Here is a 14324-nt window from a genome sequence, read left to right on the forward strand (position 1 = left end):
GCATCCTCGATTTCTTCCTGCTTCTAATTAAATAAATTTTCACTTTGAGAAAATTTGATCTTAATTTCCCCATCTTCATAAAATCAATGATTGTAGTTTTAGTTTGTGTAGACTATTTGTATTTTCCTCTTCTTCACTAGAAATCTTCCCTTAGCTATGCTTTGTCACGTTATGTCAAGGAAGACTTGTGGTTCTTCAGTAATAAGAGAACCAGATTTATGAAGTTAGTCATGAAGAATCTCTCATTATAAGAGACCTCCAAATCAATTTTGATATTGAAAGAAATAGTATGCATTGTGAGGTGTTGGATGATATGAATCCACTACTTCATAAATCTACCACTGAAGGGGAATATTATACAGTGGACCTTGAATCATGAACAAATTTTCTATGTGAAAAATGTCTTCATTGACAAACAATATCTTGAGATATTAAAAAGCAAGCTGTCAACAACGATGCTGCAAAATGCAGTTAATATATTGGAGGGTATGTCTTCTTCCGAAGATGAAAGAAGAAGGCAGTTATTTGATACTCAGAATTTGTGCAAAAGATGGGATAAGGTGCAAGGGTTCGTATAACTTTCTCACACTGATAAGGTAGTAAACTGTTGCATAAATATTTTCAATGACACTACCATGCCTTGTTTTATTAACACTTTAAAATGTAGACAGAAACAAATCACATTGAATGAATTTGTAATGGAAAATGGGTTGAGTGATTCTCAAATAGAAGCAAGCAATGGGACAGCAGTTATCTGATATTTTTAGGGAACAGAAGGTTTTTTTTTAAACCAAACAATAACATTTTCCACTGATGCTTTTTCATCATTTCTAGTTATGCTACTTCTGTTTAGTAGCTTTATATATTGTGTATGTGTTAGACTTAACTTGATAAATGCCATCAGTTTTGCATTACAAGCTTACATTCAAATTATTCTTTTCTAAGCAATCATCTAGGATCCAGGAATGGATTAATTTATTTTACATTAATTTATGTGGGGAAAATTGTTTTTGTTTCACAAATATTTTAGATGAGAAACTGTCTTCAGGAGCAAATTAAGTTCGTAAACCAAGGTTTCACTGTATTAAATAATACATTTATTTGCCCAATTCTCTGATTGTTGTCTTTATTTATGTACAGACTTTTTCAATGTGTGTATGTTTAAGCCCTTAAAACATGAAGTAAAGCAAATTTAGTTCTATATTTAATGCATAACATGTTTGTGTATAATTCATAACTGTTATCCAGGACACTTTTTGTCTGAATGTAGATTCATTACATGAGACATCATTGTAGTTTGAAATCCCCTTACAAATACTAAGTTTTCGTAAATTTTAATAGTTTAAAAGCATGAGAAACTTTATTTTGAATCAGATTTCATATCAAAATGTAAGAAATGTATACATTAGTATGAAGTGTTTGAAACCTCTATCATTTCCTTTTCTGAATCTTTAGGGCATATTAACTTTTTATGTGCCAGGAATTCCACCTGTGAACCTTAGGGCATAATTGCATTTAATAATTTTTCATGATATCAAGTTATCTAAATTACTTTCCGTTCTTTATGACAGTGGTGCGCAAACTTTTTTCGATTGCGACCCCTTCTGTAGAGAAAAAATTTTTGGCGAACCCTAGAGATAAATGTTCACAAATACGATGTATATTTCGCGCATTTCTTTCATTTCATTGAATAAAAACATCATCATATCTGACTCGTATTAATTTTATTTATAATTTTAAGAAAATACTTTTTGTATAACACAAAAATCAGTAAATTGCCCTTTAATGAGATGTCCGTGGCTGCAAGTTTCTAATTATCTCATCGATGTTTGGTTGTATGTTGCTAATTGCAATTCGCATATCATCTTCAGGGTTTAAACATGAGCGGTATTTAGATTTTATTGAAACTAGTTTGCTAAATCCAGTTTCACATAAATACGTTGATGCAAATTGTATTAACACTCTGATGGCATTCTTGCATAAAACGGGATATTGTTTTTCCACGGATAGCCAAAAGTTTTGGCAAGGCTGAGTCTTAAGTTGATTTCAAAGAGTATAATCACTAATTAGATCTATCAATTGCTTTTTCTCACTAATTTGAAGAGTTGAACTGCATATGTTAAAGGAAAATGGATCACGAATCCAACCAAGATCGTTTTCAGGAAAATCCTCGAAAAATTTTCCTTTAACTTTTCAATGTGATTGGAAATGATGTTCTTAAATGTAAATATATCTATATTATTTTCCTTGATAAAATCGTTAAAGCAAGAGAACATGTCGGTGTTGTTTTTATTCAGTTCCGTTTGCCAGAGACTAAGCTTATTCTTAAAAGCTTGAATTTTACTGGCTGAAGTTATGATAGTTGAATTCTCACCCTGCAAGCTCAAATTTAAGTCATTAAGTTTTTCGAAAATATCAACTAAATAACTCAGCTTCCCTAGCCAAACTTCATCGATATAATGACTTGCCAATCTATGTTTCTTTTCGATTAAAAACATGTACACTTCATTTCTCAAATCAAATATCCGTCGTAGTATTTTCCCATGTGAAAGCCATCTGACTTCGGTGTGTAACAGTAATCTCTCATACGTTGAGCCTATCTCATTGCAAAGTATTGAAATCAGACGGCTGTTGTGGCTGTTGCATTTAATGTAGTTAATTGAACTAACAACGTCTTGTAATATGTTGTGCAACTCTTCATCCATATCTTTTGTAACAAGAGCTTTCTGATGAATCATACAGTGATTAAATACCATATGAGGCGCTACCTTCTGAATTAAGCCTCTGAGCCCTTTATTCGAACCTGTTAATGCTGCAGCACCATCAGTACAAACTGCAACACAGTTTGCCCAGGCAAGAGACTTTGTTTCAAAATATTAATTTATTACTTCGAATATTTTTTCTCATGTTGTTTTTCCTTCCAAACTTTTGCAACATAAAAACGTTTTTGTTATATCTTCATTAAAAATAAACCTAACGTAAATAATTAGTTGTGACATTTTAATAATATCGGTAGTCTCGTCCACTTGTAAAGCAAATACAGATGAATTTTGTATGCATTTTATGACTTCTGACTCGATATTTCGTGACATTTCGGAAATCCGCCGAGACACGGTATCTCTTGATAATGGTATTGTTTTTAGTTGATTTCCATATTTATCGCCATGCATAATTGATGTCAACATAGTTGCTGCCAGAAGGATAAGAGATTCTCCAATTGTATGGGGTTTCATTGTTTTTCCTATTAGATAAGAAACTTCTAAAGAAGCTGGTAATGCTTTCTGAGGTATTGTTGTAAATTTCTTTAAATGTGCACTTTGAATTTTCAGATTTTCAGCTCGTCTTTGAAAAAAATCGGCATGTTTATTTAAAAGTTCTTTATGTTTAGTTTCCAGGTGCCTTTTTAATTTAGCTGGTTTCATGCTCTCATTTGCTAATTTTTCGTTGCAAATGACACATATTGGGCGTTCTTCATCATCAACAACACAAAATGTAAAACCATACTTAATAAATTCCTCATTGTATTTTCTTATTTTTTTAGATCGAGCATTTAGTTCAGTATTTTGCGACTCCTCATCAGTATTTGTTTGTTTGTTAGCTGAAGATGTACCTGGTGTACGTATTACCCATTTATCCCTTATGAAGATAGGGGTTAAATTATTTAAACTAAAACAATATATAAAATTTTATCATTTTTTTTTCGAGAAATTCAATAAAATTAACAGTCTTTCTCTAATGATAGTACATACCTGATAACAAAGAGTAGCAAAGCCCGATAAAAATATAAAAAATCATAACTACACAACGTCACATGATAAAACTCGAGGATAAACTAAAGCAATTGCTGGCCAACTGCTACATGCTACAACTTCATGCGAACACTTCACGTCTTCACTCTGACTATCAGATACACTGTGTACCTCGCCATCTGATTGGCTGATCACGGAAGCGAATTTTCCCCCTTTCCCTGTGGTTAACGTCTAGTCAAATAGGCGCTTTTCAGTAAAAATGACGAATTACTGTGAAGAGGGCACCATCTACCGAAGTGAAAAACTTGCGTCTTCACACTTTTATATACATTACACATTACGGTAAAAGAAAGAGTGGACAGCATGAAATTGAAATTAAACAGTGAGTGACGGCGCTTCATTCTTTATATATACAGTGTATGGTATGCAGCATGCAGGCATAATGCATTTCATAAAAATTTGGTGACCCTCAAAAAACTTCTGGCGACCCCCATAGGGGTCACGACCCCTAGTTTGTGCACCACTGCTTTATGAGATGTGAAATGAAATATAAAGTAATGAAAATGAAATAGTTGTCATCAGTTGTATTCAGTTTTCATTCTGTATGACAGTTATTTTCAGTTTTTATTCTAGACAATTTTTTTCAATAATAATCAATTATAAAACATGTTTCTTATTTTATTCTTGGGGTAGTTTAGAATAAAATTAAATGTTTATTAATTTTACTTTAATCTATAATCCCTGTTACAAAGATATAAAACAATACTTGATTATTTTCCAAGTGCAACAATGTTCTAAATGATACAAATATTCATGTTTTAGCTTTTTTAAATGTAAAAAAATGTATTTTATAAAAGTTATAAAATCTATGATTTTGCATGAATTCTAGTCCCTACAGTTATGATAGAAAAGGTTTATAATTATTGTAAAAAATAAAATGCAAAAAGTTAACTCTCATGTAGCAAAATTTGTCTAACATATTTAATTTTAAAATTTCTGATTAATATCAGGGATCATACACAAATTGAAGATTGAAATGTTTGCATTTGTACATATCAAAAAATGAAATATCAGTTTAGAAAATGGTTTCTGATGTTAATAGATTGATTACATGATGCACATTACTATGGCCATTGTGGGGGAAAGTATTAATCAATATAATTTTTTAAAGGAGAATAGAATTTATTTTGTTCTAGACAACACTGCAGACTTCTTTATTAGCATATGGCCAGCTGGTTATATTATTTGCATAAATTAATAAATGAAAACTATTTCTAGTTTAATGAATTTTTGTATGGTTTTAAGATAGGATGTTAAAGTAAAAAAACTGCATGAAAATATTAATAATATATTGTCAGCATCTGAAAACTTAAGAAATTACTCTTGGGAAAATTCTTCTAATGTCCTATATGCAATAAAATCATAAAGTAAAGAATCTTACAGGTAACTTGATCATAAATTAATTAGTGGCTTGTTTTTTTCATATTCTAGGCACAGTCACTTTAAAATCCTGTCCAAATGCAATGTGTTATGTAAATGGTCGAGAAGTTGTTGATTCAGCTGTATTACAAACAGGTTCTCGAGTTATCCTTGGCAAATACCATGTATTTCGATTTCAAAATCCCGAACAAGGTATGAAGTCATTATTAAAAGAAGTTAATTTCTTGTATGTTTAAAAAAATATTTAGAATTGTACTTAAAATTTTTCTCTTTTTATAGCTCGGGAATGCAGAAAATCTTTCATTGAAACATCTAACAATTCAAGTAAATATTTTTTTTTAATATTATCATACATCTAAACTATTTCATTTTGATCTTAATTATACTTCAAAGATATTCATTGTGTTGTATGGGAAAATATATTCATCTTATTTTTGAACTTAGGTATTTTACCTAAGGATTCTATTTTGAACTATTCAGGTGCAGATCCCGTTGACTGGACATTTGCTCAGTTAGAATTATTGGAAAAACAAGGTATTGATCTAAAAATAGAAATGGAAAAGAAGTAAGTACATAATTTCGTATGATTAATAATAACTAACTATAAAAAATATTGTTTTCATAAATTCTTTGTTTGCTTTATCATAACTGAGGGAAATTTATTTTTTAAATGAATATGTGTTATGTTTTCATTAATTTATTATTTCTTTGTTTTATACTTTTCTGAGTTTCAGTATCCTTTGTATTCATCATTAATTGGCAAGACTATCATAATGAAATATATATATATATATATATATATTATTGTAAGCTGTGAGCATCTGGATATCTCTTAACCCTGTGGGTGGCTAGAATATTTTTTGTGATGTTTTTAAGAAAGTATATGTATTTATTGTAGTATATATTTGTGATGTTTTTAAGAAAGTATAAGTGCATCATGAAATATGTCCAAAAAACTAAGGCAATATATTAAATATACATAAATCCAGGTATAAAGCACCATGGCAGTTTGGGGCTTTCTTAGCAAAACCCCATGTGGTCAGAGGGTTAAATAATAACTCCAGATGCACATGAAGAAATTGGCAATTTGTAATAGTTGATAAATTGAGTAGCTGTAAATAACTCAAGAAAAATGCTAATATTAGGCAAATCCTCCTTAACACATGTGAAATATCAAAAGCTACTAAAATCGATCATATAGTAAACTCTAAAGTGCAATTCAGCTAATTAATTATTGCATTCCAAAGTGCAATTCAGCTAATTAATTATGTTTGAATCATTGTCTTTCTTAACACTCTGAATGGCATAGTTTTTGTAATCTGCTGATGAAGCATCATATTTAAATAGCATTTATTAGCTAAATTTGTATAATTACTTGTTTTAGTCTCTGTTTTCATAAACATCCATTCATTAAGATGATATTCATGTCATGAAATAAACTAAGAATAATATTGTAAATTGTAAGTGAATATATACCAAATGACAAAAAATCTTCTGACCAAATAAAAGCAATCATGGTTACTCAGAAGTTAAATCGCTAAGAACTAACAACTCATTAATCCTAGCTTTTGGAACTATATTTCTTTTCTTATTAACTGTAGATCACCAACTAGGCAACACAAATAGTTTCCAAGGCCATCAGGAAATGTTCTCCAATATCTTTTGATTCAGATGAACTATTTTCACATTTAAACATTGCTGGATTCAAAATCTGCAGTTCTATGCACGAAATAAGCACTTTAATGTAAAATATGTGGCCATAAATTCAATTAGACACATTCACAAAAAAAAATCCTAAATTATTACCTTAAATGCAAGAATTGAAAATAATAAGTAAATAAAAAGTACCAAAAAATTTTTTTTTAATCAAATAGATTTTTAAAAGTTTACAGTACTATAAATAATTTTCAGAATAATATGCAAATAATTTTTTTAAAATTTCTTTAGTCAATTGTTTTAATGTTTTTAATAACAAATGAAACTGTTGCGAAAGAAAAGCACCTTAGTATATTGCAAGCTATCTAAAGCTTTAAATTTTAGCTTATAATTAATTAATTTTAGCTTATAATTGCAATGCAGTGTTATCCAGAAGATGTTATTGAATTTTCATGTTTTAGTACAGGGACAGGGACAGGGAAAAGTGGACGGAGCACCAGAACTTCGTCAGTGACTTTTACAGGTGTTGCTCCGCCGCACTACTGTACCCCGCTGGGCTTTTAGTTGGCCCGCATCGGATGCTAGCCTACCAAGACATTTACATAGTAATTTTACATTAATATTAGACTTACGTATTGAATATACAATTACAAAGACATAGCATACAATTATTGCAAAGAAATTAACCTATCAACAAAAGTTGGATTATGGCAGATTGAAATAACATAATTACTTCGAACATACATACAAACTTTCATTGTACATTGTACTTCATACAAACAATATATTTACATTAGTATATCTAGTTACATCGAATTAAAATAAACATCATTTTAAGGAGCTAATTAAAGATTTTTTTTTTTTCTTTTTTGTGCATTTTATCATACTTAGTTGAATTACTAAGGCGAATTCTCTTATTAATACATTTCCTTTCATTTTTTTAACTTGTTACACACAAATGCATCAGCACTGAAGTCTTACATTATTATTTTTGTAAATTAATGTATCATAAATACAGAAAATATACATTAGAAAATCACATAATACTTACATTTACACTAATATATCTAATAGAGTCGTATATTATTTATATTATTTTTTAATTAATGATTTAATTATTACACTAATACAGTCCAAATTCTTAATGTAGCTATTTTATAAAAAACTATTTATACCATATTTAGCCTGTTTCAGACACTTGCAATATTTCTGAAATCTTGCATTATTTTTGCAAGTTGTAGAATAAGAGGTATTTATACAGATGTGATAGCATCTTGACATATGTCTTCTCTTTTATATGCAAAAAGTTTCTTCATAATCAAGGAAACCTTTTGTTGTAATTGAGGTATCGTTAGCATGCATTTAATGTACTCAGGCGTAATTTGTGACCTTCCTTTGCAGTGTAGCTTTTTTGTGAGCTGGCACTTGAAAAGATAGTGTTCTGGGTCTCCCTTTTCCCCACATACGCACTTGTCTGAATCGCTCAAATTTCGTGCAAAGTAGTACGTGGGGAAAGGACCATGTCCAGATAAGAATATGTTGATGAAGAAGTTATAAGAGATTGGATCATATGTGGGTTTCTTGTAGAAGTTGAAAAGCCTTCTACCTACTTCTGCATTTTCCCATTCAGTTTGCCATTTTTTAATGTAATTTTTTTCAACATATGTTTCACATACGATTTAGGGAATGGGACATTGATTGGAGGTAGAGATGGGTCTTGAGCTGCATTTTTAGCAAGCGCATCTGCCCTTTCATTTTGGGCTTGTCCAGCATGCGCTTTTACCCACTTTATTTTTATAGATGTTCTCTTGCGCTGTGATAATAAATCGTAGATATCTTGCACTATTGATGATTTGTTTCTTGCATCATCAACAGCTTTAATTGCCGCTTGGCTATCACTGTAGATGGTAACATATGTTAGATGCTTTTGATGAGACCATAGAATAGCGTGTTTTATGGCTGAAAGCTCAGCTTGGAAAACGCTGTTGTTGCTCCTTAGGTGTCCTTTCCATTCTGTTGTTTCTTGTTCTGAGAGGAGTGCAAAGAACGCGCATCCTACTTCTTCGTTTAACTTTGACCCATCTGTGTACACGACTGGAAATGAAGGTACACTGAGGGTGTCTTCTTTTGTAGATATTCTGAGTTTTGCATGTACTGCAGGGTGTCTTAGGTAAGGATTTCGTGGCTGTTCAAAATCAAGGGGGCACAGGTTTTGATCTTCTACCTCTATGTTTTTCTTGAGGTGGAATAACGTGGCTAAGTCTGCATCTTCTTTTGCTTTCAGGTGGAGGGGTGGGATTCCTGTTAATACACAGAGAGCTGCCGTTGAGGTAGTTCTGTATGCTTTTGCTATTTGTAAGAGGAAGGGGCGTTGGATCGAAGCTAAGAGTCTTTTCTTTTTCACTGTCATAGGGTGAGTCCATGCTGATGCCCCGTAGAGGATTATTTTTTCGATCACGGTATTATAGAGAATGTTTTGCATCCTCGACTTGAGGCCCCACGTTGTGCCTTGCATCCTTGCGAGGGCTCTAGAAATAGTTTGGGTCTTCTTCCGAATTTCCATGAGGTGTGGGATCCAAGAAAACTTTTGGTCAATTTTCAATCCGAGGAATTTGATTTCTTTTGAGATCTTGGTTCTTCCATTATTGATTTTAATGCAAGGTAGCCTTTGTAGCGATTTGCCCGGTTTTGGAAATAAAATAATATGTGATTTGGGCTCTGAAATTATTAGTTTTTGATTGACGCAGAGGGAATGGAATATGGAGAGAGTCTCGTTACTATTCTTTTCTAGTATGTCTCTTGAATGCCCATTTGTTACAAAGGCCACATCGTCGGCAAAGGCGATGAGCTTTGTATGGTCCGGCCACTTGTAGGAGGTGATATAATTGAAGGTGATGTTCCACAGGTCTGCACTTAGACAAGAGCCCTGTGGACAGCCCCTCGTTATTCTTCTTTCTACTATACAGTTGTTGCTGATGATTATCGTTGCTCTGTTTGTTAGGAAACTTAGGAAACTATTCATTAGCTTGAATATGTTCCGAGGGCATTTAATGTTGCGCAAGGCTTCAAGGATACTAGGCCACCACACGGAATCAAACGCATTTTTGAGATCCATGCAGAGTACTGCTGTATGGAGAGCTGAAGATTTATTCCTACGGATCTGCTCTTGAAGTTCTACTATCACATGTGATGTAGATTTGAGAGGTCTGAAGCCGTATTGGTTGGGGCTTATGGTTTCGTTTTTCTCTAAGTGGTGGCGTAATCTGCCCGCGATTGCACGTTCCAGAAGTTTACCTATTGCAGATAAGAGGTTGATTGGTCTGAAGGCTTCCGGATCCATAGGATCTTTATTATTTTTCTTGAATAGTATTGTTTGTCCCTGTTTGAGACAATTCGGGAAGACATAAAATTTGAGGCAGAGGTTTAGTAGTTTGTGGAACAGAAAAGGCATTGCGTGGTGAATTATCTTAATAATCCTGTTGTCTAATCCGTCAGGTCCCGGAGCTTTATTATTCGGAAGATACTTAATAATTTTTGAAATTTCTTGTGAGTGGAATTCCACATCGTCTGGAGTATTTGGAGCGGTATTATTGTATCTAATGTCGGAATGTGAGTGGCCATCGTCTTCTGCATTATCTTTTAGGAAAACAACATCTAGAATATTGTTGAGAATCTTTTCAGTGACATTACCAAGCTGGCTGTTACGTGAGAGTTGATCTCTCGAAAGACCGATATGTGCGGGACTAAAAACTTTACTTGTAGCCATTTTATACAGCTGGCTGTATGTATCTTTATTACTACAGCAGTAATTCTTCCAGCTGCGTAATTTTGCTTCAGTTATTTTCTTTTTGTAATTTGCTAATTGTTGCTTGTATTTTATCCATATTTCCATTTTCAACCCTTCCGGAGCACTTTTCATTTTTCTACGAAGGGCCCTTGTATGTTGCTTTTTATGTCTTAATTCCTTTGTCCACCAGTTAGTCTTCGTAATCTTGTTGTTGTTACGGAGTTTAAATGTGTTGGTCGTTGTCTCCTGTATTGTTTTGATAATTGTTTCCATTAAATCATGGACTGCATTGGGTGATATGCATTTATCTATAAGTTTCTCCGCATACTGAAGACATGTGGAGATTTTTCTTCCAAATTGCCTTGCTTTTTGCTTTGAGATTGAAAATCTTCTTAATTTGAGGTCGGGGATTTCTTCTGATAATTCAAATGAGATGTAGTTATGATCTGAGTGGCTTGGATCATCAAGAACTTTCCATTCTTGTATTTTATTGGAGATACTCAATGTTGACAGTGTCAAGTCCGGCCATCCTTTACCATTTGTTGTTTCAAATGTAGGAGTGTCTGAAGAGAGGTTATGTATATACAGATTGTGTGTAGCAATAAAGTCAGCTAGTGTATGTCCTCTATTATCTGTATTATTGTAATGCCACATTTGATGGTGAGCATTGAAGTCACCTGTAATCACGTGCTGTGATCTTCTGAGATTACTAAAGATATTTTCTAATGTGTGGAGATTCGGCCCCATATCCTCTCGTGGTGAGCAGTAAATGGAAGTAATTAATAGCTGTTCTGATTTACAGTTAATACTTATCGTCATCACATCTCTATGGCTTAATATAATTGTAGGGGACCATTTGGTATTGGTGACTATAATACTGGCACGTGGGTTAACTAGAGGATCCTTTTCGGTAGATTGAAATATTTGCCAGTGAAGGGGAAGGCATCTAACTTCACCTTTTACGCAATACGGCTCAGTAATGCAAATTACATCATGATTGTTATTTTCAATTTCTTCACTAAGTTGTTCTGACGCCTTTTTTCCTCTGCCTAAGTTTATTTGAAGGATTCTAAGCTTGTCCTGTGGAGGCGAATTATTGTGTAAAATTGTCGTAAACAGTTGAGATTGGGGAACTGAAGGGGCGGCGGTAGTACTTGATGGATTCATGTACAGAAAGGGAAGTTTAAATTAACTTAAAAGAAACTAGGTAGTAAGCTAACTATTCTTCTTGCTTTGATGTGTAAACTGCAGCAGCTTTAACTTTTGAGATTTCCCTCTGATATAATGGGCATTTGGGGGAGAATGCAGCATGTGAAGTATTGATGTAGGTTCCATATGTGCAGTTGAACAGTTTACAGTTGATACAATCCGGTACGTCTTCTTTGCAATTCCTTATGGAGTGAGGTCCGCCACAGAAAGCGCAATAAGTCCTAAATTTGCATGCACTACCAGAATGTGAGAAATCTTGGCATCTGTAGCATCTCCTCACTCCTTAGAATTCTGCGATTGGGAGAATGCTCCAATTAATTATAATTTTCCTACGTTCAATACATTTTGATAGAGTACGAGGGGAGCATTCGAGAACACACTTAATGGTGTTGGGGTTTTTGCCTTTTGTGTAAAAGAGAGGTGAAATCTCCTCTTTATCAATCCTTAGTTGGTCAACTAGTTCTTCGAGAACTAATTTTGGTGGTAACGTATTCGGGATATTATTGATTGAGATTTTCGGTTTTTTAACCCTTGGTGTTTTTATTTCTATTAAGTTATTTGCTTCTTCGGAAACGTTTATGGCGTTAGTAATCTTGTTGAGTTCTTCCTTTGAAGTGCTGTTGATCGCGATGCCTCCATTCTTAATATTTGCTATATAATCAATATTGGCATTTATTTCTTTGAGGGGAAGGATCTGATTTAGTTTCTCTGTAATATGGCATTTTAGCTCTTGCTTTGGGTATAGCAAAATAGTTGGGTTATTTTTTCTTGGTACCTTTGCTACAGCATTAGCATATGAAATTTTAGGAACATTATTATCCTCTAATAATGACGGCATTGTTTCTGTATTAATTAAGTCTGTGGTGGAATCATCGCACTGACATGTGACGGCGTGGGAGGGATGCGGAATACCTATCGGAAACGGAACGTCGCTTACGTTACTGATCCCATTACTTGTAGCAATATCTCTGAGCTCATCGAGCATCTTTTTAAGCTTTGTGAACATTCCTGGTGGGATGATGCGTTTTCCGCCTCGTCTAGTACTGGCTAGATCTAGACATGCATGATAAAGATTTACGGCTCTTATATGCGTTTCTTGGCGTACTGTTGCTGCTTTTTCCGGTGGTAAAAGCATACTTTCCGAGTTGACGGACACTGGGCTCGAAGGACGTGTAGTTTGAGCCATGCTGGAAGCTGACTATGAGGGAATTACTATTATAAATTGTGAACAGTTATACTGTGATAAGTTGCACACACTCCTGAGAAATGTCATAGTACAGAGATAATTGAATGGAAATGCTTTCTATACGTAGAGAGCCAATTTTTTTTTTTTTTGGGATGAATAATACCAGTATTAATTACTAATCAGATTAGATGAGTTAAATATAAAATATATAACAAAAAACAAGTACAAACATAATAATAGAATGTTAAGAACAAATAGATTCTATTCAGTGCAATAAATGAAAAAAGTAACTAATATAAGAATGTAACTTATTAAAAACATTGGTAAAATGAAATGAAAAATGTTAGGCCGAATATATATTAAGTCAACTCTGTTTGTTATTAAACTATGCAATGCCTGTGGTATAATTAATCAATTACAGAAGCAAGGAGAATGAGAAGCGGGGACGAAAGAGTAAAAAGTCCTACTTTGGTAGCAGTACTTCTTCCGTAATTTAGACTATCTCCAAGAGAGAAAATTCTCAATTCTTGTTAAGAAAAGAGTGCGAAAACAATGAAACACTAATCTTATCACACAATATAGAGTCTGTACAAGCTGTTACTAAAATCAAAATTTCACCAAAAGCACTAAAATTGAAGTAGATGACCGATAGAGATGCAAAGTTCACTTTTAAAGTACTCTGGAAGACTTGAGAGGGAATTTCTCTGTCCTGTTTCCGTTTTCTAATTGAAAAAAGAGTGACTGCACAATTGAGGAATATCCACTGTCATAAAAACCGCAAATGTAGTGGGAGAGGCTCTTTGTTCATAAGAGTCCTGGGGGGAAAAGGGGAACGTTGTAGATTCCTTCCTTGTGGGGATTGCTGCGGTGGGTAGAAAGGAGAAAATAAGCCAAATTTTATATTTTCTGAACTATTTGACGGAGAATCTTTTAATTTAGAAATCCTTAATCATCATTTTCCGCTGATTGTTGTCATCGTTTTTTCATGAAAAAAGGGCTGTAAAAACTGGAGAAACTGCCTGATGAAGAAACCACTAGTACCTTTTGTTATCACCAGCTTTTCTTATCTCTTTGGAGCTCTTTGTCATAGTTAGCGATACGTTCAGGGATGAAACCGTACTTTTTCCTGCAATTTCATAGATGACTCATCACACCACGTGCTAGCTAAATAATCTTACGTAATTAACGTAATAATAATCTGATCACTACGAAAATAGTTCCAAGGAAAACCTGACACGATTGCGCGTCCGGTGATATAAATCTTGAGAGTAAATGATGGACTAAAAAGCGATGTTGT

The 14324-nt window shown here is 33.4% G+C and overlaps 1 protein-coding gene across 13 annotated transcripts in view; it reads left to right on the forward strand.

Annotated features, from left to right (window-relative positions):
* Nucleotides 1-14324, forward strand: part of unc-104 (kinesin family member unc-104) — a 248891-nt gene that overhangs the window by 89533 nt on the left and 145034 nt on the right. For 12 of the 13 annotated variants that reach the window (XM_085818584.1, XM_085818589.1, XM_085818586.1 and 9 more), the window contains 3 exons: nt 5241-5381; nt 5469-5513; nt 5634-5754. In XM_085818584.1, the coding sequence (XP_085674710.1) occupies nt 5241-5381; nt 5469-5513; nt 5634-5754 (307 nt within the window). The remainder of the gene's footprint in view (nt 1-5240; nt 5382-5468; nt 5514-5633; nt 5755-14324) is intronic. The other variant, XM_085818593.1, reaches the window with a different exon arrangement.

The sequence above is a fragment of the Stegodyphus dumicola genome, chromosome 6 (assembly GCF_044657685.1).
Source record: "Stegodyphus dumicola isolate Sdum_Otavi_A_Nest chromosome 6, ASM4465768v1".
NCBI classification, from domain to species: domain Eukaryota; kingdom Metazoa; phylum Arthropoda; class Arachnida; order Araneae; family Eresidae; genus Stegodyphus; species Stegodyphus dumicola.